A 27,902-nucleotide genomic window follows, 5' to 3' on the forward strand; every position below is an offset into this window, starting at 1 on the left:
TGTGCTTCCTGCAAAGCTTGTGGATCTCCCTGCTGTCCCTTTTGTCGCCTTCTTGCTCTTTCCCTGACATTTTGGGGGTCAGCTGCACAAGTCCTGGTTTCCCTGATGCAAGTTGATGCACAAGGCTGGGCTGGGGCTGTGTCACCAGGTCTGTTATTCCCCTCCATGGCCCCTCTGCTGCAGGAGGGAGCCAGGAAAATGGACCAGGGGCCACCCAGCACCCAGTTTGGTGGCAAGAAGGAGACAGCAGTGGGACAACGCAGGGCGGCCCCATCTACAGGGTGACATTGGCTTGTCAGGCCGACCAAGGTGATTGATCCCTGGGGATGTCTGGTCCTGGCAGGGCTGGGCAGGCAGAGTGCCCTGTGCCCCCAGGGTGCTGCATCACAGAGCTGGGAGCCAGCTCCCTCCTTCCTGCCCCACGCTTGGGACACGTACAGTTCCACCTGCCCGCTGCGGTTCACAACAGTCTTTTGATGGCTGCCTTACGTCTGCTTCCTCCTACCTGCAGCGTGCCATTGTGTACTAGTGGCTGGAAATCACCCTGGCCTCAATGATGTCCCCCAGGTGCTCGGTGGTGGTGGCAGCTAGTGGTCATCTTGTGCTCCCCACCTCCCGTCTGGCCGCTCGCACCATGGGGACGTGGGCAGGACACAGGCACGATGAGGAGGAGAAAGAGGAAGGGTGCCAGCAGGGAGGGGGCTAGTGCCTGTCCTGCCACGGTGACGCACAGTGGGACCAGCCGTGCCTGTGGCATTTGTGCGGACCCAGCTTGCGCAGAGGCCACCCTGCAGAGATGTCCCGGCTGCTGTCTTTGCATCACCCTCCTGCTCAGCTGCACCTGGCTTGGCTCTGCCATCCAATTCTCCCCAAGTAAGTGCCTTGGTGGGTCTGGGGGGTGATGGAGCAGGGCAGGGAGGCCTCACTGGGATACCCAGATATGGTGTCCTGGAATACTTGGAGGGGATAGCTGGGTGTCATAGTGAAAGCTCAGGGCACTGCTCTGCTGCCTTCCCTGAGTGTCCACATTGAAAACCTAAGTGAAGACCTGAAACCCTGCCACCCCTTCCCCTTTTGGCAGCAAAAATCAGGTTACTGCTCTCGTATCCTGAATTTCCCCTGTCCCCTGGATGCGGAGAGGTGGCAGAGGTTGCAGGAAACCTGTTGGATGTAACTGGGGCCCCCTGGGCCAGGTGTCCTGGGGATGACCTGGATAGAGCTTTTGGAGCCAGGGGTGACATGCAGGGGAGCAAAGCCTGGCTGTGTTTTCTGAGCAAGCCAGAAAAAGGATTTGATCAGGAGTTGTTTGTCTGGTGTCCTGGGACCTTCCTGTTCTTCACTTTTGTTCTGAGCATGCAGTGAAAAGCCTCTGACCACAGGAAGACGGGGAGGCATGCGCAGCCCCAGCTGTGGCCGGGGGCCGAGCTGGGAGGCTGGCCAGGAGGAGGAGGAGGCGGGAGCCCTGGTGGGACAACGTCTCCCATCCTGGCGTGGGTTTCCTGTCTGCCCTTTTGATCCCATGGGGTTGCAGGGGACCAATTGTGCTGGGCTCGGTAGGAAGAGGAACGTCAGCGGAGCCGTGCGTCCCCACAGCGGCGCGCAGGAGCAGAGCCTGTCTGGGCTGCGGGCAGGGTGCCCAGCTGGGCTGGCACCGCTGGAGTGGCACTGCCAGGCGAGCGGCGTAGCGCAGGATGCGGCATGGCTCCTCATGGTGAGGGTGGCAGGATGTTAAGGGATTCTGTGTCCTGAGCTGCCCCTGCCATGGGGCAGGGAGACGCCAGCTCGTGCATTTGCTGGCGGCTCTGCAGGGAGGGGTGACATCTTCTGCGTGGTCCTGAGTGGGAAGGGGCAGTGGGAGGGGGGGGGGTCTCTGCTGAGCCTGATGCCTTGTGTCCCCCACAGTGCCTGACAAAGGGCAAGTCTTGATCTGCCTCACTCCCCAAGAAGAAACAACGTGCCCCAGTGCCTCTGTGGAAGCTTTTCTCAACAGCACCCTCACCACCTGTCTCCTCCCTGCCCTCTACTCTGTGGTCCTGCTCGTGGTGCTGCTGGCCAACACTCTGGCCTGCTGGGTCCTGGTGACCAACTTCAGGAGATGTTCCAGCACCATCTTCCTGCTCAACCTGGCCAGTGCTGACCTGCTCTTTGTCCTCCTGCTCCCCTTCAAGATCTCCTACCACCTCTTGGGCAATCACTGGCTCTTTGGGGACTACCTGTGCCACACCACAGTGGCCTTCTTCTATGGGCACATGTACAGCTCCATCTTCTTCCTCGACTGCATTGGCCTGGAGCGCTACATTTCTGTGGTCCACCCGTTCCTGTGGAAGGGCTCCAGTTGGACGTGGGGCAAGGTGGGCGTCTGTGTGGGCATCTGACTGGCGGTGGGGCTGGGCATGAGCCCTCTGCTTTTGCACCCCCAGACAAATCATATCTTGAGCCTGAACATCACAATGTGCCACAATGTCCTAGGAAAGGATAAGAAAGTGTTCCTTAACTACTATTTCCTCTCCCTAGTGGGGCTGGGCTTTGGCTTGCCCTTCGTGCTCATGACCATCTCCTACAGCTGCATCCTGGCATGGCTGCTGGCCAAGGGGAGATGCTATGGGCAGGTGGTGCATGTCCTGGCCCTGGTCCTCCTGGTCTTCAACCTCTGCTTCACCCCCAGCAATGTGCTGCTCTTCATCCACTACGTGCTGGAGCCCACAGGGTGCACCAAAGTCACCTACATCTGGTACGCCCTGGCCCTGGTGCTCAGTGCCTTCAACAACTGCTTCAATCCCTTTGTTTACTTTTATGTCTCCCAGAATTTTCAGGGCTGAGTCTGGGATGCAGGCAGCTGCTGCCTGGGGGGGCTCAAGACCTTGGTAGGGAGGGTCTTGGAGAAGGCAGCCTTGCCCCTGAGGTCCAGCAAGCAAAGCCAGCTGCAGGTAGAGCTAGGGGGTACTGGGCTGTGTTCCCCTGCCCCAGAGAGGGGGGATCCTGCAGCTTGGTGCCCAACACAAAGTGCCGTGCTGTCCCAGGCTGGCAGAAGACTTGGGCAGAAAATCCCACCCTGGATCTGAGGTTCACCAGGACTTTGCCCCAGTTTTGCAGTTCCTCTGATGCCGCTGGCACTGCCCCCATCCCATGGGTCCCCCGGCTGGGTGCCTGGCTCTGGCACCCCCATCTTCCCGCCTGCCAGACCCTGGCATCCCTCACCACTCCTCCTGCAGTGACAAAACCCTCCAGAGTACAAATAAACCTTTATTTCTCCCTGCTGGTGGAAGGAACAGGTATAAATACCCCAGCTGAGCAGGAGCTGTCCTCCATCGCCAGGACTACGTGCTGGGCACACACGGCCAGCCCTGCTTCTGTTGACCCCCACCCAAAATATGCCACAGTAAATGCAAGAAGGGAAATGGGGGATGGCTTGGGAGTCCTGACCCTGTCCCACGGACCCAGTGCTGTAGAGGGGACATCATGCTGTGTTCCCCTATGCTGGCAGGCACTGCATACCCCCCTGCCTGACAGCGTGCCATGCTGCTGAAATGTGCAGGCACCATATTTCTGCTTTTATTTTCCCTGTTACTTGCTTCCCTCGGCGCTGGGCCCGATGACAGACGTGCCACCCATGAGCAAGAGCACATGTGGCAACATCCCCAGCCCTCCCAAGAGGGAGTACCACAGATCAGCATCCTGGTCCCCACTAGTCCCCTGGTCCTCACCAGTCCCTGCTTCCAGCCCATCTCCAGGGTCAGGAGGAGGAGGAAGGTGTGGACTCCATGATGTGGGAGCGTGGGGTATCCATTGTCACTGCCGCTGGGCACAACTTGACCCCCGGGTTGGTGGCCACCCCTTCGGCATGGCAGGTCACGTCACTGGCTGGCCTGGCTCCGGTGGCTGGCCCTCGTTCTTCCTGAGGATGACGCTGCTGAGCTCCTGGATGAGTTTGTTGTTGATAGGTGAGGGAGACTGCATGTTCCTCTTCTTGGGGATCTCCAGGGAAGTCTCCACACTGGGACTGCTCCCTGGTGTGGTTGCCTGCTCCCAGTCCCCAGCCAGTGCCAGGGAAGGCTCCATGTTCCTCTCCAGAGAGGCCGTTTTGGTGGGTCTGAGCCCCTGGGCTGGAGCTTTGTCGCTCTCCAGGTTCAAACCCCTTTCAAGGGATAGGGCTTTGGTGACGGGGGGACCCGCCACCCTCTGGGCTGGGCTGGCGGGCAATGAGGAGCGCAGCGCTGTGGCCGGGGGCTGCTCAGGGAACGGAGCTGGCTTCTTGGACCTGTCCACAGGGGGCACGGCCGACAGGTCTGCCAGCAGCCCCTGCCCCAGGTCCAGTGTGGCCAGTTCGGGGAAGTTGCCCACCTCCTCATAGACAGGATCGGCGTCCACCTCCTTCTCCTGCTGCTCCTCCAGGGAGTCCTGGTGCATCTTCATGGGCTGGGGGAGGGCAGGTGGTCAGGGTGAGGGGCACTGTCCGCACCACTCAGCTATACCCCTCATCCCCCCTCACCTTGCCCTCCCTGCACTCGGGAGCTGCCCAGGGAGCCTTGCCCCCTTCCCGTGGGGCTGATGCCTGCAGGGGACCCACGCTCCATCAGGTCTTTTGTCTCAGGCACCGTTGCCCTTTCTTCCCCCATCACTGATGGAGGGTGAGCATTTTGGTCCCTGCCGAGGCATGGTGCATGCTACCAGGCTGTGGCACCAGCCCAGCATCCCTTGGCAGACATGGTCTGGGGCGGGAAGGGCAGATGGGTGCCCATGCAGAGTACAAAGCCAGGTGAGGTGAGGTCCAGCCAGGTGGACCCTGCAGAAATAACCTGACGGCGAGGAGGACCCAAAACTATTTCCTTGCATTTCTTATGTTGATCCCCTCTGGGCAATATGCGCCCAATGGGAGAGGGTCTGGAAACTGGGCTGGACTGTTGTGGTCTTGCTTGCACACACCAGGACCATGCAGGGACCCCCATCCCTGGGTATGGGACACCCAGAGCAATGGGCACTCCCTCCTCTGCCACACAGCACTGGCAAGATGGCCTGGGCATGTCTCCTAGTGCAGGCGGGACGCTGCGGGTGAACCTTTGCTGCCGTAGCCAGGAGGCACGGTGCAAAGCCAGCAACAGATGTGCTCCACGATGTGGGTACTTACAAAGAACATGGACAAAGTCCTTCGCGTGTGCAGGCGGCGCTAGAAACAGAGGAGACGGGCAGAGATAAGCACATGACAGTGCGGAGCAGGGTCACGGATGCCTCGGCAGGCAGAGGACGGGTAGTGGGGCGCAGCACCCCATGTGCCCTCACAGGGCCCTGCATGCACAAAAAGCTGCCACGGACACGAGCACAGCATGCAGCACGCACACACACCGCCGAGCACAGGGACACACACCCAAAGCATCCATTGGTGCCAGGCGGCATGCACCCACCTCCAGGGCCCAGGGGTGGGTGCATGGTCTCAGGGTGGGTGCATGGACCTGGGTGGGTGCAGGAGAACCTGTGGGCAGGGGTAGCTGTGGGGGCTTTACCAGGGTCTGGTTGGCGGAGAGCATGGTGGTGTCGGTGCTGTCCCCGTGCAGGGGCACCAGCGGCATGGTGCCGAACTTCTGCTTGGCGAGGTCTGAGGAGGAGCGCCGGCGCATGATCACGGGGCGCAGGTCATCGTGCTGTGCACAAGGACAGGGCAGGGAGGGGGGTCATGCTGGGCTGCCCTGCCAGCCCCCTCCTGTCCCAGCCCAGCCCAGCCGGTTGGCATGGCCAGCCTGCACCCACCTGAGCCTTGAGGATGCTGGTGGTCCAGTCCCACAGCTCAGCCTGTCCTGAGCACACCAGGTACCTGCAGAGAAGTCAGCTGAGAAGCTGCCAGGGAGCAGTGGGGCCCATATCCTCTTGTCACCTTGCCTGTGAGCCTGGGGCTGTCAGTCACAACTACACCCAGAGAGTGTAACTGAAACTGTCTGCATGCCCACATTGCTGCTTCAGGGCAAGGCAAGAGTTCGTTGGGTACCCATGAGGCACCTTGGCTCAGCTGCCCTTGCTGCCCTTAGAAGAACATCTCAGCCCCATGTTGGGGGCAGGCGACGTGCTCAGCAGCTGCCCCAGCATTGGCAGCATCAGGAAAATGGGGACAGGATCAGCAGGATACACGGGTGTGCCTGGCCACCCAGTGGTGCCAGGGAGGCTGGGGCAGGGAGCCCAGCTCAGTACAGGGTACAGGAGCACCTGGTATTGGGTGCGTGGGGACACAGAGCAGTGTTCGTGAAGGCTGGCAAGCAGCACAGCCATGCAGGTAACACAGACACCTGGGCAGGGTGGGCAGGTCCCTCTGGAGCCTGGTGCTGCATGCTTGGAAGACACATCTCCCAGGGGTGCTGGTGCGGATGGAGAGGTAGGAAGGGTGAGTGGTATGGAGATGGATTGACCCCGGCCCCTACCTTGTGTCAGGGAGCATGTGGCCCCACCACTCTGTCCCTCAAGTGCTCTTCCCAGGCACCAGCTCTGCCCTGACCCCCAGGACCCTGTAGCACTGCCCCTGGCTGTCCCACTCCCACTAAAACTGGGGACAGATCTCAACATGCCCCCAGCCCCAGGACGGCAGGGGCAGATACTCACAGCTGCTGCTTGTCCAGGGTCAGTGTGAAACCCCACCTGGTGAAAAGAACAGACAGGCTGTGGGGCAGCACTGCCAAGCTCAGACACAGCTCAAGGTCTGTGGGCAGTGGGGCAGGGAGCTGAGCTCGCCCCACGGGCCCAGGCTTGTCATGGCTTTGGGTCCTGGTGGGGCTTGGCGTGCCCCCAGTGGCTGGGTTCATGTGCTGGGTGCAGGGACTGAGGGATGTATGCCCCAGGGCCATGGCCAGGGAAGGTCCCACTTACTGGGCTGGTGGCTTCAGCTTCTTCCTAATGCCCATGTAAACCTTGGCTGCATCCAGGGGCCACTCCCGCTCTGGCTTGGCACTCTGGGGAAGGAGATCCATTGGGTCAGCCCAGCTTGGTGCCAGCCTCCCTGCCAGGAGGACAGCCACCACCATGCCACCAGCGTCCCCAGGCTCCCCCTCCCTGCCTCTCTTCCTGCCCTTGGGATGCAGGTCCCACCCCACAGCATCCCCTTTGTACCCTCTTCTCCTTGAGCAGCAGCAGCCTCCGGTCCCGGATGACGAAGTAGCGCTCCTGAAACTTGTTCCCCAGCAGCTTGGGGGGCTCCTCACGGCATTTCAGCAGCCCACACTTGGGGGTCTCACGCTTGATGCCTGCCCAGTGTGGGGAGATGGGGGTCAGGGGGACTGGGAGCATGTGAGGGTGGCTGGGGTATTGCAGGGCGATCCCACTGCGGGTCTCAGGGATGTGCCCCTGATGGCTGCAGGGTGGTGGCCAGGGCAAGGGGAAGACCAGGCAGAGCTGTCCCCCTCTGGGGACACCCCTAGGGGCTGGGACCCTTTGTGATTGCCTTACCTGTGAAGAGACAACTCCCCTCGCCAATGGGGACCTTCCTCACCAGCAGGTATGCAGCGCTGGGCTCTGGGAGCTTGCACCACTGCAAAGCTTGCTCCAGCACCTTCTCCTTGGGGTGCAGGGGCCGCTCTGGGGAGGCAGGGACACTCTCACCGCTGTGTCCCCTTCCCTGTGCCAGTCCCAGTTCCTCCTGCCATTGGTAGCAAGCCACCCCCCAGTACTCCACACATCTCACCAGCCCAGCCATGCTAAAAGCATCCCCCATGCCATTCCCACCATACTCACCCAGCTCCCCGTTCTCCAGGGCCTCAAAGGTCAGCCAGATGTCCAGGCTGGCCGCCACGTTGCGCATCTCCAGCACCTGGTTGGTGAGCTCCTCTGCTGTCATTGTGGGGGACACCTGGGGCCAGACACATGGGGAACTGCAGTGGATGGTGGCAGGATGGGTCCCAGGGACAGGCTGCACAAGAAGCCTGCATCCCTCTTCGCTTCCTCCAGCACGGCCCTTCTTTGGGACTCACCTTCAGGGTGACACAGCAGTCGGGCAGCTTCTGCTCCAGGTAAACCTCGATGATGAGGTCCCCTGCCTGTGAGAGCTGGGGGAAGAGTAGGTGGCATTGGTGCCATGCTGGCATGGGTGCTGTGTGCATCCCCTCTCCCCAGGGGCTGGCGATGGTGTCCCAGGGAGCAGGGGCTGCTTGTCCCCTGGGCAAGAGCCTCAAGGTGATGCGTGAAGGAGAGACAAGTGGGGGAAGGTCCTTCCCCAAATATCTGGTGTAGGACAGTGGGGACCCAGGGTGGGCAGCTGGAAGTGCCCCCATCCTCCAGGCAGTCCCACCAGCCTGGGGGTCCCTGACGTGATCGGGGCTGGCAAGCAACATCCTTAGTACCTGGGTGTCCTTCCAGGTAGTGATCAGACTGTTCTCCAGATCCATCTGGGATACCTGGTCCTCATCAATCTGCCGGAGGAAAGGTGCACAGGGTGAGAAGGGAGACACATGGAGTCAATGTGGAGCTCGATATGGCTTGAGGACACATGGCCAGGACGGAGGGATGCAGGGGGAGGCAGAGGTGGGCAGTATGGGTGGATACAAGGGGAGACGGACAGAGCCAGCATGGAGGGGTCTGGCAAGGGCCCTGCAGGGAGCTTACGTTGAAGATGCTGACATAGTTGTCAATGAGGTCTTCCATCACCTTGACCTCGTGCTCCCCTTTGCCATCAGTCTGGAAGAGGCTGGGTGCAAAGAGCAGTGACAGGTTTTTGGTGCTCATCTGGTTGAGGTCCGCACATTTCTGCACCCTGGGAAAAGGAGGATAGAGGTGAGGGGCTGGTTCCACTCTGGATGGGGTTTCAGCCCCAGCCACCCTCCTCTGCCTCATACAACCTCTCCTGAAAAATAGCCTGGTTTTCCCCAGCTCCACAGCAGTGGCAACTTCAAGCTGGGCAGTTCCTGTTTTGAGGACTTCCAGCTGCCATCAAACCAGACAACAGCCCCACCTCATACTCCGATTCAGGGATGGGAATTTGTTTTTTCCCTCTTTTTTGGGCACCGGGTGATGTTTACATCCTACAGGGGCTATCCCCTACTTCCAAACCTCCTGTCTCTCCCCCTTGCCGCAGGATGACTTTGGGAACATTTGAGATATCCCAGAGTAGCATGCTCCAGCACACCCCAGCACCAGCTGGGAGGCTGGTGGGGCAGGGCACAGGCACTGGGCTCTTCCTGGCTCACAGGGATGGGAGCCAGCATTCCCTGGGCAGCAGGGAGACCCCATGCTGCTGGCTGGCTTTGGGGACCCCAGCTGGACCAGGGGACCCTGCAGGGAGATGGCTGACTGACCGGTAGAGATGCCCGATGAGCGCAGCCAGGGTCTTGTGGTTGAGGCGAGGCAGGCGATGAATGAGGTCCTTGTACCTCTCCAGGCGCTGGGGTTTTGAGGAGATTTCTGGAGGGAGGAAAACAAGTCATGGACCATTGCTGAATCCAACAGATACAGAGCTGACATGGCACCAGGGCTGGCCCCAGGACCCTGCCCCGAGGGACACTGGCCCCAGGGGTCCCTGGCAGGCAGCCCAGAGTGGGACCAATGGTCAGCTGAAGGAGGTACCTGCAGCCTCCTTCCAGTGTGGGTGCAGCTCCAGGGTGAAGACAGGGTCTTCCAGCTCACGGAAGAACCTCTTCAGCACATCGGTGACGTCCTCGATGAAATTGTCGTTGATGCGCAGCTTGACATTGCGGGCATCCCGCCGAAACTCCTCCATCAGTACCTTGATCCGGGACTTGGCCCCGTTCTTGCGGTAAATCCCCTCATGCCGCAACCCTGGGGCAGGGACATGGGGTCATGGGGGCCCAATCCTGCCCAGAGAATCCTCAGCGGTGTTGGTGCCCTGAGAGCAGTGCCTCCTGCCTGGACCCGTTGGCCACCCCATGTGTGTCAGAGGATGCTCTGCCCGTGCCGCCACTGCACTGGGCTCACCGTACTGCGTGATGAAGGCGATGCAGCTGTCCACGATGATGGGGATGTCCCCCCGGCTCAGCTGCTGGTCCCGCAGCGCGTTACCCCGGCCCCCTGCCGATGCCTGGATGTCGGTGTACCATGCTGCCGAGTCCGCCCGTGACAAGCCCTGGAGGTAAAATGTCCTGAGAACAACAAGGGCAGAAAAGAGGGAATTAAGGTTGCTGGCGGGTACAGGTTATCCCCTTCTGCCTGTACGCACAGCCTGGCTCTGGGACGGGCACAGCCAGGCTGAGCCGAGGGACGTACTACCCTGGTGAGAGACCCGAGGCTGGGGTGATGTCTGTAAGCTCCTTGGCCACAGCCCTGCTGTCCCAGTAGCATCCCTACCGCGGGTTTAGGACCAGCACCGACCCATGCATGAGTGTCTTTGCCCCAGGCAGCCTGCTGAGGTTGCTTTGTTTGTTCCCCATCGTTCCTGTGACCAGGACGCACCTCCCCATCTCCACCAGGATCAGTAGCTCCTTCTTCTCTGGGGTCTCCATGGGGGGAACCACACCTGCATTGGGGTGAGAAGTAGAGGGGTCAGAGCCATGCATGGCCACCCACCACATGGCGCCTGTCCCTGGCTGCAGCATGGCACTCACTGAGCTCCTGCAGCCGCCGGAGGTTGATGCTGTCCTCAGCCCCGTCATCCTCGGTGGGGCAGATGAAGAGGTGGGCTTTCTGCAGGATGAAGAAGGCCTGCTGCCACCGCTCAGGGTTGAGCATGCACTTGTAGCGCAGCTGGCCCACACGCTGGAACTCGTAGCCCAGCAGGCAGTGACAGCTCACAGGCGTGAACCACTGTGGGACAGAGCAAGAGATAAGCCGGGTAAAGACAGGGCTCGGCCCCCGAGCGCAGACCCCCACGAAGATGGCAGCAGGTCAGTAGGGAGGATGGGACCCCCTGCAAAGGGAAGGACGGTGCTTGCCATAGAGGATGAAGAGCGTGGGGAGCTGGGAGGAATCACAATGGGGAAGAGGGGACAGAGTCCAGGGACCCACCAGTGGCATGGGATGCCAGGGCTGGGGCTGGCTTACCTTGCCAATAGCACTGGCCCAGGCTTGCAGCGTCTCAGGCCCGTCAGTTCCCAGCTGGTGCACTTTTTCCCCAGTGAGGAAGAGCTCAAGGGTGAAGCGAAACCTGCAGAAGACGAACCAGCCCGTCAGGGCAGCCCCCTACCCCGAACCTGCACCCAGAACTAGACCAGAGCATTGTACCAAGCAGGGAACAGTGCCTGTCCCTGCTCTCTGCATGCCCACAGGCTCTCTGGGCATGCAGTGGGGGCACAGCTGGGGGTACCTTTCGGTGGGGCCAGGGCTGGTGAGTGCCTGGGCTCTGCTCACGCCCAGGGAGATGAGGTCCGTGCTCTCAATGTGGCCCAGAGGCTCAGTGCATTTCTCTGACTCGAAGAAGAGCAGGGCTCTCTCCAGGGAGCACCATGTGCGCTGGAAGTCTGCGGGACAGGGGGATCAGCGGCACCGGGGTGGGCACCCCACTGGCTGCCCTCCCACACTCCCCACGCTTACCCTCTTTGCTCTTCTTGGCACCTGGGAGCTTGTGGGGGGCTGTGGCCCGGTACAGATACCCGCTGTGTGTCACCGGCTGCGTGATCTCATTGTAGACGCCCTCCGGACCCAGTTCCTGTGTGCGGGCGCTCCCTGTGGGAAGCAGTGCTGAGAGCGGGGTGGAAGCAGGCACCCACCAAAGCGTGGGTACTGGAGGGGCAGGGAGACCCCACTCATGCAGGCGTAGGCAAGGAGGTGTGCCAGGCATGGGGTTCCCTGAAAAGGGGTTCCAGACGAACCCCCTGCCTTTCCCCATCCCAAAAGAGGGGTGTAGTGGGGCAGGCAGATTCCCCCAGGGAGCCACAGCACCTGATGCCTTGGCTGTCCCCAGCCTTGGGGCGTGCTGTGGGGCGCAGGGGCAGTGGCAAGGAGGAAGCCTCCCCATCACAGCCAGATGGGGCTCAAGGGTCCTCGTTACCTGAATGGTTCCTGGGCCTTTTGCTTTCTGGTCGCCACCAAGGGTCGGCCCCTGGGGCCACCTCGCAGGCGGCAGGGTCAGCCGTCAGCCCAGCCTCCGAGGACGAGAAGAACTGCAGGATGGTCTTGAGCAGGGCTGGTCCTGCCACCGCAGTGCACAGTGCCTGGGATGAGACAGGTGCCTGTAGGGATCACGTCCCGGCTCACAGAGACCCCCAGCCTCCTGCCAGGGGTGCTCGAAGGCAGCCAAAGCAGAGCACAACCTCCTACCTGAGCCCCCAGAAGTGCCTGGCACAAGGGTGCGGGTGCACGCAGCCAAGCAGGAGGTGTTGGCATTTCAGACACAGAGCTCTGGGATGGTTCCCAGCACCCCAGCATCCTGCCTGCACCCTGAGGTGGCCCCTACCTGGAGCACGTCCTCCTGAGTGGCGTAATGGGGATGGGGCAGGCGGTACCGTCCCTCTCGGTACTTGCGGGAGATGAAGTCCCGTCTCTGCTCGGCGCTGGCATCTGGGTAGAGAGCCTCAGCAGTAGGGAGGTGAGCTGCCCAAAACCGGTTGGCTCGATCATTTCCCAGCACAATGAAGAGCTGCAGGAGAGTCCCATGATCATGGCAAGCACCAGGGCCAGCCAGGAGGAGCAGGATGCTCCATGTCCCTGCATCCTGGGGGATACCGTGGGACTGCTGCCCTGTCCAGAGAAGCAGCCTGGCCCCTGAGCATGACATGTCAGTCCCAGCACCCCATCCCGAGTGCCTCTACCTGTACAATTTCATTGGACCAGACGCTGGTGTCAAGCTTCAGACTCTGCACCTTGGAAATGTTGGAGCCCAGGCTGCGATGCTGCCCTGCGGGGAGCAGGAGAGTGAGCACCCCTTGATTCTGCCAGGGCAACTGGTACCCAAGTTGTACTTATACCCCAGCCAGCACCCTGCCTGCCCACCAGGCCCAGCCCACACCCGCTGGGACCCCCATGTGCCCCCAGGGAGATATACTGGCCTGCACACTGCTTGCAGATGACCACGCACAGGTTGATGGATGCCCAGTCAGGACTTTGAGCCCAGCAGTCCGCACAGTATTTGTTGGCTTTGTTGGACCAGATCTTCTCTGCCACCTCGTAGTCATAGAGCATCTCAGCTATGGCCTCCTGCAGGGCCTCCATCCACTCCCGCTTCTCCCGCTCCGACTCCGCCACAAAGCTATGAGCACCGGCACAGCCAAAACTCAGGGGCCTGGAGCAACCAGCACCTGGGTCCAGCACCTGGCTGCTCCCCCCACCTCATTCCACCTGGATGCCTGGGATACCTGAATATTTTGAAGGGGGTGATGAGCTCGAAGCTGCGGTTCTTGGCTTCGCGGATGGTGGAGCCGCGCATCTCAATCAAGCAGATGCCAATGCCCATTTTAAAGAACTGCAATTCAGAGTGACACTGGTGTTGGCTCTGCAGCACTGTGGCCGTGGTGGACACACCACCCCAGACATGCCCGTGATACTAGGGCTGGAGCTAGGGAGCTGTGTCCAGCACTCCCAGCATCCCACTCCTGCTTTGCCTGGACAAGCCAGACCTGGTACCCTACCACATCTCTCAGCCATCTTGTGGGCTGACATAAAGCATCCTGCAAATACATTATGCCTTAAAATGAAAGGCAAGTTCTGCCTACAGCCCCTGAAACTTGACCATTCAAGTCCCTGTATTTTGGGCTTTTGAGTCCACACTGAGTCAGGCACACTCATAAAGCAAATATCAACTTCAGCAAAAACCACAGAGGCTTGATGCTGTTTAGTGTACGCCAGGCAAACTGGAAACAAGGTGACTGGAAAAAAAACAGACGTGCTGAGAAAATTCATCAGGAAGGAGGTGGGGAGTTCTGTGGGCAGCAGGCAGGGTGCGGCAGGCCAGCAGAGACCTCCTGCCTCCTGTGGGGCAAGCTCATGTTGCAGCAGGTATGTTTGCTGGTGATTTCATGGTCATTGATCCACCTGTCCTGTGATGGATTGGGATGCTTTGGTGCAACTAAGACCTAAGTGCCTGGCAGAGATGAAGATAATTTGGTGATAGCAAGGAGATTGGGAGGGGGGGTCCACTTCTGGTACCTGCTGCATCTCCAAGCCCAGGCTCCCATGACTGCTGCCCTGTGCAGGATCTCCAGCTCCCTTTCTCCTGCCCGTCCTTTTCCTCTCTGCTCTCCCTTTGGCACAGGCCCTGGCTAAGCTCCCTCCATCGCTCTCATCCTTTCCACCATTGGCACAGCCCTCTGTGCCAAGCGGGGTGCCTGGTCCAGCCACGAACCTGCTCGCTCTTGTACAGCCACATCTCGGGCAGGCTCAGGGCTGCGAACACCTTGGACTTCTGGCCCTTCAGCTCCAGGATGCCTGACTTCTGGCAGTGAGCAGTGTTGGTGGGCCGGGGCCTGGACCCCACCAGGCGTTGGTCCGTCACCTTCTTCTGCAGCGTGGAGCACCACTCATTCCTCTGGGCTGGGAACCAGGCATGAGGGACCAGGTCTGAGCCCTTCCCAACAGGCCTGGCATGGAGCAGAGCACCCAGCAGGCATGGCAGGGGAGAGGTCCCCTCGCTCATCATGGCTGGATATTTTGGGGATGGGGTGAGAGCTGCCTCCGGGATGCTCTGACTGCAGGAGGGAGGCAGGGACGGTTCCTTGGAGACTGGCGGGCCCTGGCCCGGGTCTTCGCTTACCCTCGTTCTCGGCACGGAAGACAAAGATCCGGTGGCTGGTGAAGACCTGGAACTTGTTGTCCTTGGTGGAGCGAGCCATCTCAATCACGGACAGCGGGATCACCCCCTTGGGGTAGGGCTCCTGGAACAACCCCCAGGCAAGGTTACCTTTCTTTGCCCTTCCTGCAGGGCACCTCCATAACCCAGCTACCCCAGCACCTGCCTTGCCAGGCATGCTAGTGACATAACCATAGGGGTGGCAGGGACGCCTGCAAGCTCCTGCAATAGTGGCTGCTCCAGGGCCATGCATGGTACCTGTTTCTTCATGGGTGCCACTGACGTGGGGTCAGCCCAGCTGGCTGTGCTGCAGGACTGGGGCAGCAGTGCCTGTCACCCCACGTGGCATGGCAGCCACCAGCACCCTGCAGCAGGCTTAACGGGGCCATGCAGAGCCCCCGCAGAAGGACGAGAGGACATGGGACAGGAAAATGTTGTTGACTCATCCCATGCACCTAACCCACAGTGCCAGTGCCCACAACGAGAAAGTTCCTCCAATGCAGCACATCTTCCACATCCCCCAGATGCTCAGCTGGGTGCTCCCTCGTAGCACAGCCTGAGGGACACCAGGAGCTGAGCAGGAGCTGAGGATTCAGGTAGAGAATCCCCCCTTTGCAGTCTGCCGCAGGGCTTGTGAGCCAGCAGGACCCCCCTCGCCTGCTCCCTGTTGACAGAGGGACCCTCGCTACCCTGGGCTTCCTATGGAGTAAGGCTGTGTTCAGAGCCTCCCAGGCACAGGGGCCACGGCTGCTCCACCCTGGTGATGGTAAAGCAGTGCTGGCTCCTTACAGAAGGACAAGGGGAGGCAAAGGGGATATGGCAGCTCATGTGGTGTCAAGGCACCCTGCTTAAGTGGCACAATGCAGCCTCCCCACCCTGCCCGCATCCTGCCCCTTCATACTTTCTCACTGCTGAAGTACATCAGGTTCTTCCCGTCGAAACGGACGTAGCGCCTCTGGAAGACATAGTTCCTATTGGGATGACAGAAAAATGGGCTATTGGGAAGGGGATGATCCCCCTGAGGACCCCACATCTGCTCACAGACCCCCCCTTCTCCCAAGCGTGGCTGCACAGACACCCTTGCAGCACAGCTGGGGCACCCAAGAGCGTCCTCCTTCTGTGGGGAGGTCTGGCTGCTCCAAGTAGCATGGTGACCAGCGTGCCCGCCTCACTAGTCTTGGCCAAGGGGGCTTTACCTGTGAGGACTGTTCCATGGGTGGGCACGTACCCTTGTGGGGAGAGCTTGTCCAGCCAGCCACTAAGCATGGTGGGTCGGGGCTCAGAGAGCGACGTGAAGCTGGCGTAAGGGGAGATGGTGAGGTCGTCCAGGACCTCGTCCGGGTAGAGATGGGCTGGCAGGCTGAACGATGTGCCCTCAGCCCGTGGTGCCTCCACAGTAGAGTACCCCTCTGTGTCATTCTGAACGATGCGGTCGATGAGCCGGGACCGGGTCTCCTCGTCCTCGCTCCTTCCCTCGCTGCTGCACTCGCTGCTTGTCCTGTGAGAAATGGGGCTGTGAGGGAGCCCAGCTGTGGCAGCACAGCTGCTCACTGTGCAGGGTCCTGGTCAATGCCGTCCCATCTGGGGATGTCTCACACTGCTCCTGGCCCCATCCTGAACTCCTCGGGGCACCCGGTGATGTGGGTGTTTGCATCTCCATGAGCAGGGTGGGACAAAGGCTCTGCGCTCATGAACCCCGTGGCCACCAACAGCCCGAGGCTCAGCCAGTCCTACATGATGGCAAGGCTGCGGCTAGCTGGAAAAATGGGCTTTCCCACCTTGGGTAATACCACACAGGCCACCACACGTCTTCAAACCCCTGGCATCACCTCCTTCCTCTCTTCATTCCTCCACAGGCAGGAAACTGAGGCCAGGCAGCTCCTCAGTCCTACATCCTGCTCCCTGCTCTACACCCGCCCCAGCTACCTCCTCACCAGGGGTCTCAGCCTGCCCTCTCCCTCTACACCGCCAGTGTTCATGGCACCGGGAAGGTCCTTCTGCCACAACACCCTCCCGCCTGCTCTTGCGTCCAGACGAAATGTTTTGCAAAGGGATTGGGATGGACAGATGGGCCAGTGGATCTCCTGCATCCATCTCCTTTTCTTGGGTAGCCATGCTAAAATCCTCAGCCAGGCCTGGTGAGACTCTCCAGCCATAACAATAAAAGGAAATTATAAAAATAAACTGCTAAGCCTGCCCCTTCCCCTCAGCCCTCTCAGCCAGACGCTTTTCTCTCCCCGAAAAGGAAATGTGCTGGAAAATGTCTGACGGTCCCAGGAGCTCACAAGGGAGCAGCCCAGGTGCAGTGGTGACAGGCAGGAAGAGGGTCACGGCAGCCAGGACACCTCAGCACCAGCACAAGAGCACCTGTGCCACTGGGTGACTTGTTGCATCCAGTGCCAGGATGAAGAAAAGGCTCCAAGAAAGGCAACAAAGATGGTTCAAGCCCTGTCACAGCTTCTGTCTGTGGAGAACCTGAACAAGCTGGGGATCTCCAGTGGGGAAAGGGTGAGTCATGGGGGCAGGTTTCTGAAGTCATGAGCAGCATGAGGAGGGCAGAAAGGCATCTCCTGGCCACCACTGCTTCAGTCACAGGAGCTGGGTGACATCAGATAAAGCCAGCAGAAGCAAGGTGCAGAACCACATGGGAAAGGAGCGGCTGACCTGTGGGACTCCTCACCATGGGATGTTGTAGGAGAAATTTATGGAGGAGAAACCCACTGGGGGTTACTGAATATGAGAAACCACCTCCAGCACAAGTCCATGTGCTAGAAATGCTTTTGGAGCAGGAGAATGATTGCAAACACCTCTCCTCATTATAAATGCTCCAAACACCTGGTTTTGAGCACTGCCTCATCGTAGGCACCAAGGCAGTGCATGGACCTGTGCTTTGACCCTGGACAGGCACCTTATGAGGCTGTTGGACATCAGATATCCCCGAACCATGTGGGACAGAAGCAAGACATGAAGTCTGCCTGGGAGGATGTTGGGCTGGAGCCACCCAGGCTAGGGGTCGGCTCCGGGGAAGTGGGATGGTGTATGGGGCTGAGGAGGTGGGTGGAGAGGGAAAATGGCCTGTTTGGCTCCAGTGTCCGCAAGAAAGACAAGAAATGGCCATGGGTGGCTTGGAGGCTCAGAGCACAGTGAAAATTGCTGTATAATTAGTATAACAGAGCCTTGGCAGGGCTGTTCATCTGGCTGGATTCCCAGCCCGGTGTCCAGCTTCTTCAGGAGGGACTGGCCAGGGAGCACGGTGGTTGGAGGACTCTGTATGTCATAGGTGAACATCAGCCTTGAGTGCCAGAGCCAAGTGGAGACAGACCCGCTGAATGGGCAAGAGAAAAAGGGGGAAAGTTCCATGATGGCCCCTTCCTGAGCCATGATTTACAGTCACTGAAATCATGAAGAGCTGGAGGAAAAGCAGCAACTAGGAGGGATGAGCAAAGCTCATGGCCCAGCTGGAGTGGGGTGTCTCAGCAGCCCAGGAGCACACCAAGACGCAGGCCAAGTCCCAGCTCTGCCCTTGAGGACAGGGTTGGTGGAGGAAGCCTCCAAGAAACAAGTCTGCAAAGGCCAAGTCATCTCCTTTTTCAGCTGGTGTCAGGCAGTGAAGGCAACTAATCTTAGGGCCAAATGAGTCCCCAGGGCAAGGACAGGGTGTTTCCAGGTCAGCTGCGCCTGGAGGGTGATGTCTCAGGTGCACCGAGTTGGGGCAGTCTCAGCCTGTCAGTGCTTATGTGGGAGAGCTGGTGGAAGATGGAGGATGGGTGATGGAAGAAAGGGATCTGCTGGCGGTGAGGGGACCAAGGAGCTGCTGATGGATCTGGTCACTTCAGCTGAGGGTCATGGGCCAGACAATCAACCTGTGAGTGGGCACCTGAAGGTAGATAGGGAGATAAGAAATAAGCTGTCAAGGATACACTATTCCCAGTGTTTCTTTTCCTGCAGGGAAGATGCCTTGAGGTGTGGGGAGAAGCAGTCTGGGTAGGTATCTGCCTGAGGATCATCTCATCGTGGGTCTCAGTACAAACCAGGGCAGGGTCCACCATCCTCACCATGATGTCTGACGAGTCGCTGACCCAGTCCCCCGAGCTACATGGGGTGACATGGGTGCTGCTATGCCGCCATCTCTCTCCTGCTGAGACTAATGCCTGAAGTGGGGCAGATGCTGTCCTCTGCACCAGCATTTCAGGCAGCTGAGCATCACCAGCTTGGATGACAGTGCTCAGCGTCAGAGCGGGCAAATCCTACCCTACACTCCAGGCTCTGCTGGACCCTCAGAGACCCAGCTCCCAGTTTTAAGGGGAACTTTGCATTCCTCTTCCTCTTTGCTGAGGATATCTCATTTCTGGCCAAGGTGGCTTTACCCATTTCTGACACTGACACTCACTGCCCAGACCCCAAGCCAGAGAGCAGCATGGTCTGGGCAAAACTCCCCCGGAACAGAGCAAGAGGAGGTATCTCAGGTAGGAGGAAGATATTGTGCCAAAGAGGCAGGAGGACCTCTCTGAAGTTTGGGAGTGGGAAATATTTCCCATAATGAGTGGGTTGGTGGGCTGCAGGAGATGCTTGTGTTGTCCCCAGTGACCAGGTGCCAGTCAGCAGGATGAGTAACTGGCTGAACTGGAGAAACACCAGTGTTGAAGAGGAGGACCGGGAGGTCCCACAGAAGCAGCAGCAGGGGCCAGGGCTGGCTAGCAGTGGCTCAGCGGTCGAGCAGAAGCCCATTGCTCTGCTCCAGGGGGATCACGGTTGGACTGGTGGTACCAGTCTGGGGAGGAAAGCTTTGGAGCAGCTGGGCAACGGCGTCCATGAGCACAATGCAAAAAGTCTTCAAAGGCTTTTCTGTCTCTTGTTCAACTCCCCACACCCCAACCACCTTAGTGCTCAGGCTGGGAGAGAAAAACTGTGAACCGCTGCCTCTGACATGCTGCTGACGGTCGCATCCTGTCTCTTCGCAGCAAGACCAGGCTGCAAAGTCCTTGGTGGGTCCAGGGCTGCAAGTACCTGGCCGATGCTTTTGGGATGCTCTGAATCCCAGCTCCCTGGAAGCCGCTGGATGGAGACTGTGACCCACAGGCCAGCATCAAGCCCCGCTCTGAACTGCTCGTTCAGAGGCTCCACAGCAGATTTCAGTATTTCGGTTTACAAAACTCCTGTTCCCAGGTATTTGCAGTTCCCTACCCATGGCCCGTGTTGGCTCTCATCTGGCTGCAATGTCTGGCTGACTGTGACACTGGATCAGGCCACACTGCAGTGACTCACACCCAGAACAGGAGATGGGCTGGACCGACCAACACTGGGGCCAGAAAGGCAAGGGCATGGGGACGCACTGGCCGGCAAGGCCACGGGCAGAGCTGAAGGACACAGAGCTGCAGCTTGCCTCCTCCTCTCTAAGCAACACAGGAAAAGGAACCCTCCCCATCCGAAATGGGAAGAGCAGCTTTCCTTCCTCTTTCTGAGATGCTATCAGGAGTTATGGAAAGTACATTTCAAAAGCATTTTAAAGGTGCTCCTCACAATCTCACTGTCCACCACAGTGTGACAGATCAGCAAATGCTAATCTGATGATGCTGGAGCCTTTGGAGGTCGCACATCCCTTTATCTGGAGCTCAGAGCCATCCCATTTCTGAGCAATCCCTGTCCGCTGTGGTGTTTCCCTGTTCCCAGTGGCCGAATACAGGCTCCGCCTGGAGTCCAGGTGCCCAGTGCCACTGGCACTGCCCCAGCTGCCCACCGAGAGCATCTGTTGGCAAGCATTGCCCCCCGCCCCCCGGCCATCCTCCAGCACGGCTCCTTCTCATCTCTGAGCCCATTGGCTTGAGATTGCTGACCTGATCCCAGGTGCTCCTGATAGGCTCTACAGTGGGGCAAAAGCCCCCACCACTTCTCAGTTTGTCCCCAGGGGTGTTTCCCTTGTCCCCCTGGCATGCAAAGCCCAGACCCCAAGCTCAGCCAAGCCCCTGCAGCCTGGAGGAGATGATGCCTACCTGCATGCTTCTCGCTCCAGGTCCAGCTCAGACACTGCCTCGTAGCTCTGATCGGAGGAGATGCCAACACCCTGGGAGGAGAGATTGGTCACATCTCCTCTCCTCTGTGCCCTCTCCCATCCCAGACCTCCTCAACATGCCTGGTCCACTGCACGGGGTCTCAACCTGTGTCTCCCACCCCAGCAGCGATGCTCAGCCAGGCACTGCCGGGCAGCACGGTCTCACCAGCTGCAGCTCCCTACTTTGCAGCCGCTGGTGGGATGCAGAGTGATGGCGGGGGACAGCCACCATCCCCACAGTTTCCTCTCACCTTCTGCTCCCGGGATGGGGCTACGTGCCCAAAGATGGTCTCGCTGTAGGGGCTGATGGGCCGCTCGCCGACCTCTGTGGGCAGAGACACGGGAGGGAGAGGCAGTCAGCAGTGCCCGCTGCGGAGCAGTGACCAGCCAGGACTGCCAACCCTGGAGGGGGACCCCCCCACTGAGCCCACCACAGCACACCCCAACATCCAGGGCGTCTGGCATAACAGAGATGCCGGCCTGAATACATGTGGGGCTGGGCCCTGCGTTGACCCATGGACACCCTGGTCCCTGCGTTGACCCACAGACACCCTGGTCCCTGCGTGGGGCAGGACCTGGGGGAAAGGCGGGATGTGTGGGTGTCCTCCTCACCCCCCCTTCCTTGGGGACACTGGGAAGTCCCCACTGTGCACCGGTGCCCTGGGGGCTCTCACCTGCCTTGCCGGTGGGTCTCTGCGGGATGGGGGGCAGGCCCCCACCAGGCCAGCCGGGACTGCTGGAAAACAGGAGAGGGGTTACTGTGGCTGCGGCCAGGATGAAGTGGGACCCTGCAGGGTTTTTCCACCTCGTTTTCCTGTCCGGCTTACATGGGCTGGAGGCTGTGCCTGACTGGGGCTGAGCCCGGCTTTGTCCCCTGGGATGTGCAGCATCCCCTCCCTGCTCCCAGCGCTCTCCTTGCTCCCTTCTCCTCCCCACCCTGGGACCTGCTGGGCTGTGTCTCCTGGGGTTGCTGGGTATTTCCCATCCCAGCTCGCCACCCTCTAACATCTCCCACCTTGCTCCCAGCAGGAGCCAGCCCCAGAGCCGTCACTCAGCCACCCCCTCACCATGCTGGGGAGCCCTAGCCCTGCTGCCTGGGGGGGCAAAGGAGGGGCAGCAGCTTCTTCCCCCAATGAGAACGAGCCACCCGGGGGCCCAGGGCCACCCTGTCAGCAAAGAGGGATCCCAGCTGCCCTGCAGGACCGCTCCATGCAGAGCCTGGGGAAAGCACGGGGAGGGTAGCGAAAGGGGCTTTGTCAGCACCCAGAGGCAGGCAGGGCCAGGCTGGGGATGGGGTCCCGGGGGTGGGGGGCTCTCTGGATCCTCGGGTCTGGCTGCTCTGCACCCTCCCTCTGCTCCCTGGGGTGAGGGGAAGCATCTGCTTACTCAGGCTTGTCGTCCGGCTGGGTCAGCTCTTGCAGGGACAGAACCGGGGGCTGAGCGACACCCTGACCCTGGGGGCCATCCGCCTCTCCTGAGTCCTCGGTAGGTGCTGATGGGGGCTCGAGTCCTTCATAGATGACGTTGGACACCATCTCCAGCCTGCCCTGCCCTGAGCCCGGCTGCGAGGCTGCCCTGGGGCACGGTGAGGGATCTCTCCTGGTTGGGGCAGCTGCAGCAGGCAGGGGAGGGCTGGACACGGGGTGACCCTCTGGCCCGCTGCCCGGGCTAGGCTTAGCTGCCGGGACCCTGTGGCTGTGCCGTGGTGGGACACATGGGGCAGACGGGGGGGATTTCTCCGATGCCGCCAGGGTTTGTCCATGATCCGGAGCTGGGGGGAGCCGTGTCTCCTCCCGAGCGCTCTCCCGCGCTCGCAGCCGGGATGCTCCCATGCCCATGGCCACGGCAGCCCCTGGGCCAGCCGGCAATGCTGGTCTGGGCTCCGGGCTCTCCAAATCCGTGGAGCTCTCCCCTGGCACAAACCCCTCCAGTACCACAAAGGCAGCAGGCTCCCTGTCGCTACCCGGGCTGTGTGCCGGCACTGTGGCACGTGCTGGTGGCACGGGCAGTAAGCCCTGCTCTGGCTTTGAGCGAGGGAAAACTGTCCTCGGCTTGGGAACTGGCTTCAGGAGGGGAGAAGCAGGGTCCTTCTCTAGAGGCGATGCCTGGGCGGGCGCAGCGATGTGCTGTTGCGTCCCAAAGGCATCAGTAGCCCCTCCCAGCTCTGCTTTCATGGCATCCTTGCCTGCCTGGGGGGCATCCAGGACCTCGTTGGCTCGCAAATGGGCGTCTCCTGCTGCGGGTCCCCCCTGGAATTGACTGAGCATCCGTGTCTGCTGCGCCAAGTTCAGGATCCTTTTGCGATGCCCGGTGGCAGTGATGCCAATCTGCTGCAGGTGGTTGCCATCCAGCAAGGCGGCATCTCTGGCCACATGGTACCCATGCTGCTTGAAGACATCCCGGTACCTCTCCAAGTGGATGGTGGCCAGCCAGTCTGCAATATCAGAGTCAGGACCGCACAAAGAGCTCATGGCCCTGGGGTGCCTCCGCGACGGATGCTCAGCCCATCATCTGTGGAAGGAGAGAAAGGGGGTAAGGAGGCAGCATGAAGGGGGGGAGTTCAGCTGCTGTGAAGGGCACAGACCCCATGGGTGGGAGCGCAGGATGCTCCTGAAGGTCCCCCCACCTCGCTGCTCTCCCCGGAGTTGCTCACCTCCCAGCTCAAGAAGCCGGCATCCTGTTGTTCCTCAGCTCCGAGCCTCTCCGCCCCTCCCCGGAGCTGCCGGATCCCGGCCCCGCTTTGTCGGCAAGGCTGTGACCCGAGCTCAGACAGGAACCGAGTGGCCGGGGGCTCACAGGGGAGCGGGTGGTCCAGCAGATGCCGGCTGCTGGGGCATCCTGGGCTCTGCCCTGTGTGGGGCTGGGAGGGAGGAGGACAAGAGCTGGTGCAGCCGGCAGGGGTGTCCGGGTGGAGGGGGCTGCCCGAGGCAGATAACGGGGGGAGCAGCTGGGCCCCTCCCAGGGGATGAGCTCCTGTGCCGGCCAGCTCGGGGAGGGCTCTGCGGCCGGAAGGGCCAGACCATAATCTCTCTCTCTCACTGCTGGCGAGGGCATGGGAGAGGTCAGCATGACTCACGGGCAGGCAGAGGGGGGATCGCCTCCCACCCACCCCCAGCCAGGACGGGCCCCTGCGCACCCCGCTGCCAGCACCCACAGCTCGAGACAGAGGGGCACAGCCCAGGGCTCGTGCTCAGCACTGTGCCCCCCCACCAGGTCCCACTCCGCCAGGGACCCCCAACGCCAAATTATTTGCTGGCACGGCCCCGGGACAGAGCTGCAGGCTCTCTGCAGAGCGCTGAGGGCCTTTTTCCCATGAATCATGCTGCTCCACACTAAACCATCTGTGCTGACTGTGCTGCCACTGGGTCTTTTTCCAGTTCCTCCATTTCCCTCTATTGTTCGGCGCAGGCTTCCTTCCTGCTGCCTGCACTCTCCCACGCATCCCCTGCCCCCCCTCCCGCAGGAGCCGCGTCCTGGCCCACCGAGGGACGGCAGGGCCAGGATCCTTGCCGCACAAGCCCCCGCGCCCCTGCGCAGGCATCTGCCTGCTCCCCACCGCTGCCTGCACAGGCAAGGGTTGCATGAGTGGCATGGGGAAGTGCGGGCAAGCTGGTGTGCTGTGGAGGCAGCGGTGTCCCTGGGAGCACGTGGAGGGGGAAGATGCTGTCAGTAAGCACGCACAAACAGCAGGGCCCTCTGCTGACACGCGTGGGTGTGGGGTGTGCGTGGTGTGCGAGCCCGACCCCGTACGTGTGTGCGCGGGGGGCTCCCCATGGGGCGAGCGGCTGCGCACCGGCGTGCATTGAGGAGGGGCAGTCATGGCAGGAGCTGGGCGAGAAGCTGGGGGAGCAGGGTAAGGGGAGCGGGGCATGGGGACGTTGCAGCTGGAAGGCTGTGGGTTGATGTAGGACCTACAGAAAGGGCTGGGCAGGAGGGGTGTAGAGGGTGATGTCCCGTACCGGTGTGGGCTGGGTGCCTCTGCCACAGGGTTAAAGGGCTGTACCCATTTCTGCCCAGCAGCCTGGTGCTGAAATGGGGCAATTTCCTCCTTTCTTGTGCCTGTATCAGCCCGAGGGATCTGCGGCCAGCTTTGCCGGCTGCCTGTCCTGCCTGGGGCTTCAGCAGGCAGCCTCCTGCAGGGAGCTGGCTCCCGAGACCTCCCTGTGCCCAGGCAGTGGGCAGCGGGGCCGTGCCGGGCACTGGGCTGTGGTGTGGCACTTTGGGGCAGTCTGGCTGTGCCCGCGGGCAGTGATGCTTCACAGGGAGGTGGACACCGTCCCCGTCCCTGCAAACCCATGTGGACTAGCTGGTGCAGTGGGCTGGAAGTGGGCATGGACTGCCCCCGTCCTGGTCCTTTCCCCAAGTCTGTCCCATCCCTCCCCTGCCACCCTCGGGGTTCTCCCTCACCTCTTGCCCTGCAGCGTGGTCCACAGCCCCCCGGGGCCGGCTCTGGCAGAGCAGTACGGTGGCAGTGATGCTGCGGGCTCCACGGCCGTCCTGCTCTGGGCTCCAGGGTGATGTCAAGGTGTCCCCGCCGGGCACAGGACTTAGCCTGCAGGCACGGGCAGGCAGCCCTGCAGGAACTGCTGCGGGTACAGGCAGGCTTCGCAGCACCCAGCCCACGCCTCCCAGTGCCGGTCCCTCCTCCAGGCCAACCCTCTGGTCCCCATGCCTGTTCCACCCTCCCATCCTGCTCCTTCCCAGGCATGACCCTGCCCCACGCTTGGCCCCTGGCCTGGCTGCTCTGTGTTCTGCCCCTTGGCCAGGCTCTGCCCTCCTTCAGGGGCTGCCTCCCACCCTCCCTGCTCACCCCTTCATGCTCCTTCTCTCGCCTCCCCAGCAAGGGTCCTGCTCCCCACCACGAGCCCTCATTCAGGCATTGCCATGGGGGCACCAGGCTTCCCTGAGATCCACCCCCTGAGGCTGAGCTGCCGAGGGGGATCTTTGAAGTTTGAGGATGCATTTGGCTTTAGCTGCTGTTTCTGCCTCTGGCTGCAGGCAAGAGGGGATATTCACTATATCCACCATGTCCTGGGACTGCGCAGGGTGCAGGTGCTGGGAAGGTGCTGCCAAATTGGAGAAAACAGACTAAACAGTTCATGCTGATGAGGGGAATGTCGGCAACACAACCCCCCCGCCCCGTGCTGCAGGGATGCCGGGGATGCAGCGCCCCATCCCACTGCCGGTGCCCCACGACGAGGGGGATGTGGAGTGAGCCGAGGGGCAGGATGGCAGTGGGAACTGGGGTGGCAGGGGGACATCAGGGGGGGTTCTCTTCTGCAAGGAGCCTGTGCTTTCACTACCGGCCAACCTGGCTGCCTTTAATGCAACATTTTTTGCAAGAGCCCCAGTGGGGCTGGCAGTTAGCCCGTCTCTGCTGTTACTCAACCTTCCACATAAAGGATGTGTGAGGCTGATATCTCACAACACCCTTCAGCCCTTCTCCGTTCCTGATGGCAAAGCCGATAACCGCTCCCTGCCCTGTGAGGGTCCAGTTTCCTAGGGACCCCCTTGCTCCTACTGAGCCTGGTCCTTCCCTGCCCCAATGATGCTCCCAAAAGCCCTGGCCGGGGGCTGGGAGCTGCGGGAGCCCATGGTGTGGGAGGGTCACTCCATACAAGTCTCTGTGCCTGCAGCTAGGTGTGGAATGGCAGTTTCTACTTATCACAGGCTCGCTCCTACAAAGCAGAAGCAGAAATCAGCATGAGCCCGGCACGGCTTTTGCCTTCCTCCCCCTTCCATGCCAACTGCTCTGATGGGGGGTGATGCCTCTCTGGGGCTGGGGACAGCATGGGTGGCCCCATGGACCACCCTGTGGATGGGATGTGGAGACAGGGTACCCAGGGACGTTTAGGGTGTGCAGGGACCCTCTGGCCCTGTACTGTAGACCATGCCATCCCACTGGGCTCCCATCTCTGCCTTTTAGAGGAAGCTGTTTGGCTAAATATAAGCACTGCCGCTCACGGGAAGGTTGCTGAGGTCTGCGGTGTGAGGCTGGAGGGGCAGAGCAAAGGGTGCCGGTAGTGTTGGTGGCAGCCAGCGTGCCATCATTTCCATCCTGCCATGCTGGAGGCCTTAGCACCAGTGAAGCACACTCCTGCTTGGGGCCAGATCCTGGCTCACTGCTGTTTGGCACCCTGCAACATCTCTATAGAACCCTCATAACCTATTGCTGGGAGCAGTGCTCCTCTCTGCATGCTGGGAGGGCAGAGATGCACTGCTGGGGAGGGAAACATTGTCTGAGGGTGGACTGGACACCCCCAGAGTTGCAAGTCTCAGTCCCATCTGGTGGCCCAGCATGACCAAGAGCAGGGCCCAGCCACCACAACCCACATCCTGGTGGTTGCTGACAGGCCAGTTTGGTGCAGAAAACCTTCTCCCCTGCTCCTTTCTCCCTCCACAGTCACCTAAGTGCCAGGATTGGGGCTTGGTTCCCCTGGCAGGGGGGAACCCCTGCTCAAGCACCTCTGCTGAGCCCCAGCACCCAGTTCCCAATGGGGACTGCCCCTTCAAAGAACCCAGCCAGGAGAACAGCTCAAGCCAGGGCATCCCCTAGCCATGGGACCACCCTGGAGCCAAACAGCTGGCATGGGGCTGTGTTGGAGGGGAGCAGGGCACAGCAGAGTGCTGGGGCACCGGCAGGGCACTGGCTGCCATGACATGTGTGCTGTGGCCAGGTTATTTCCTGAGGGCTTCCTTTCTATAGCGCAGGTTTCAGAGCCTCTGCTTGATCAATTTGGTGTCTGCCAATCTGCTGATGCAATCTATATTTAGATGCTAGCCTCCTTGGGCCAAGGCACAGAGCCCTGCTGTATCTATGGGTTTGCACAGCAAGAAGGTCTTGCCTGGTCCCTGGAGGAGGCAGATGGGCAAGATCAGAAAACATGCCTTGGGCTGGGGGATTGGGCTTCATGCAGATGCTGGCAATGGCTGGAGGAAGCGAAGATCAAAGTGAAGGTTGGATCATTCCAGCACATTGGCCTGTGCAGTCCTTCCCCTTTCCAGGCAGCACCCATGCTGACACTGTCTTTCAAGGTCCATGCGCCCAGCTGCCCGTCCATCTATTCATCCATCCATCTACCCATCCATTCTTCCCTCCATCCCTCCATTCATTTTTCCTTCCCTTCCTCCATGCACCCATTCTTCCTTCCCCCCTCCCTTCCTCACTTCCCCGTCCCTTCCTCCCTCCTTTCTTCATCCATTCATCCATCC

The 27,902-nt window shown here is 60.6% G+C and overlaps 2 protein-coding genes across 8 annotated transcripts; one reads left to right on the plus strand and one right to left on the minus strand.

The window, feature by feature from the left end:
* The first annotated feature begins 662 nt into the window (after positions 1 to 662).
* Positions 663 to 3,246, plus strand: LOC115334436 (proteinase-activated receptor 3-like). The gene is given in 2 exon segments (XM_029998560.2): positions 663 to 873; positions 1,903 to 3,246. Coding segments are annotated over 2 exon segments (1,371 nt in total). The 3' UTR covers positions 3,063 to 3,246.
* Positions 3,226 to 27,825, minus strand: ARAP3 (ArfGAP with RhoGAP domain, ankyrin repeat and PH domain 3). 7 transcript variants are annotated; one of them, XM_029998527.2, is made up of 36 exons: positions 26,655 to 27,825; positions 25,098 to 25,242; positions 23,344 to 23,550; positions 22,077 to 23,201; positions 21,365 to 21,426; positions 20,942 to 21,015; positions 20,632 to 20,702; positions 15,870 to 16,139; positions 15,543 to 15,612; positions 14,606 to 14,726; positions 14,198 to 14,385; positions 13,212 to 13,318; positions 12,906 to 13,105; positions 12,669 to 12,754; positions 12,314 to 12,496; positions 11,909 to 12,071; positions 11,452 to 11,583; positions 11,225 to 11,378; positions 10,963 to 11,065; positions 10,527 to 10,725; positions 10,375 to 10,438; positions 9,901 to 10,064; positions 9,532 to 9,744; positions 9,264 to 9,369; positions 8,575 to 8,722; positions 8,313 to 8,381; positions 7,944 to 8,018; positions 7,708 to 7,822; positions 7,423 to 7,551; positions 7,087 to 7,220; positions 6,847 to 6,929; positions 6,583 to 6,618; positions 5,743 to 5,806; positions 5,499 to 5,636; positions 5,126 to 5,164; positions 3,226 to 4,416 (listed from the first exon to the last, which is right to left on the minus strand). In XM_029998527.2, exons 4-36 carry the CDS (start codon positions 23,159 to 23,161, stop codon positions 3,850 to 3,852), a joined length of 5,412 nt encoding a protein of 1,803 aa, XP_029854387.1. In that variant the 5' UTR covers positions 23,162 to 23,201; positions 23,344 to 23,550; positions 25,098 to 25,242; positions 26,655 to 27,825; the 3' UTR covers positions 3,226 to 3,849. The 7 variants fall into 7 exon arrangements, with proteins under 7 accessions (XP_029854387.1, XP_029854390.1, XP_029854389.1 ...); XM_029998530.2 differs by lacking the exon at positions 26,655 to 27,825 and having other exon boundaries at positions 3,226 to 3,918; positions 4,342 to 4,416; positions 25,098 to 25,477; XM_029998529.2 differs by lacking the exon at positions 26,655 to 27,825 and having other exon boundaries at positions 3,226 to 4,135; positions 4,342 to 4,416; positions 25,098 to 25,477.
* Positions 27,826 to 27,902: the final 77 nt, after the last annotated feature.

Source organism: Aquila chrysaetos, chromosome 22 (genome assembly GCF_900496995.4).
Source record: "Aquila chrysaetos chrysaetos chromosome 22, bAquChr1.4, whole genome shotgun sequence".
Classification (NCBI taxonomy): domain Eukaryota; kingdom Metazoa; phylum Chordata; class Aves; order Accipitriformes; family Accipitridae; genus Aquila; species Aquila chrysaetos.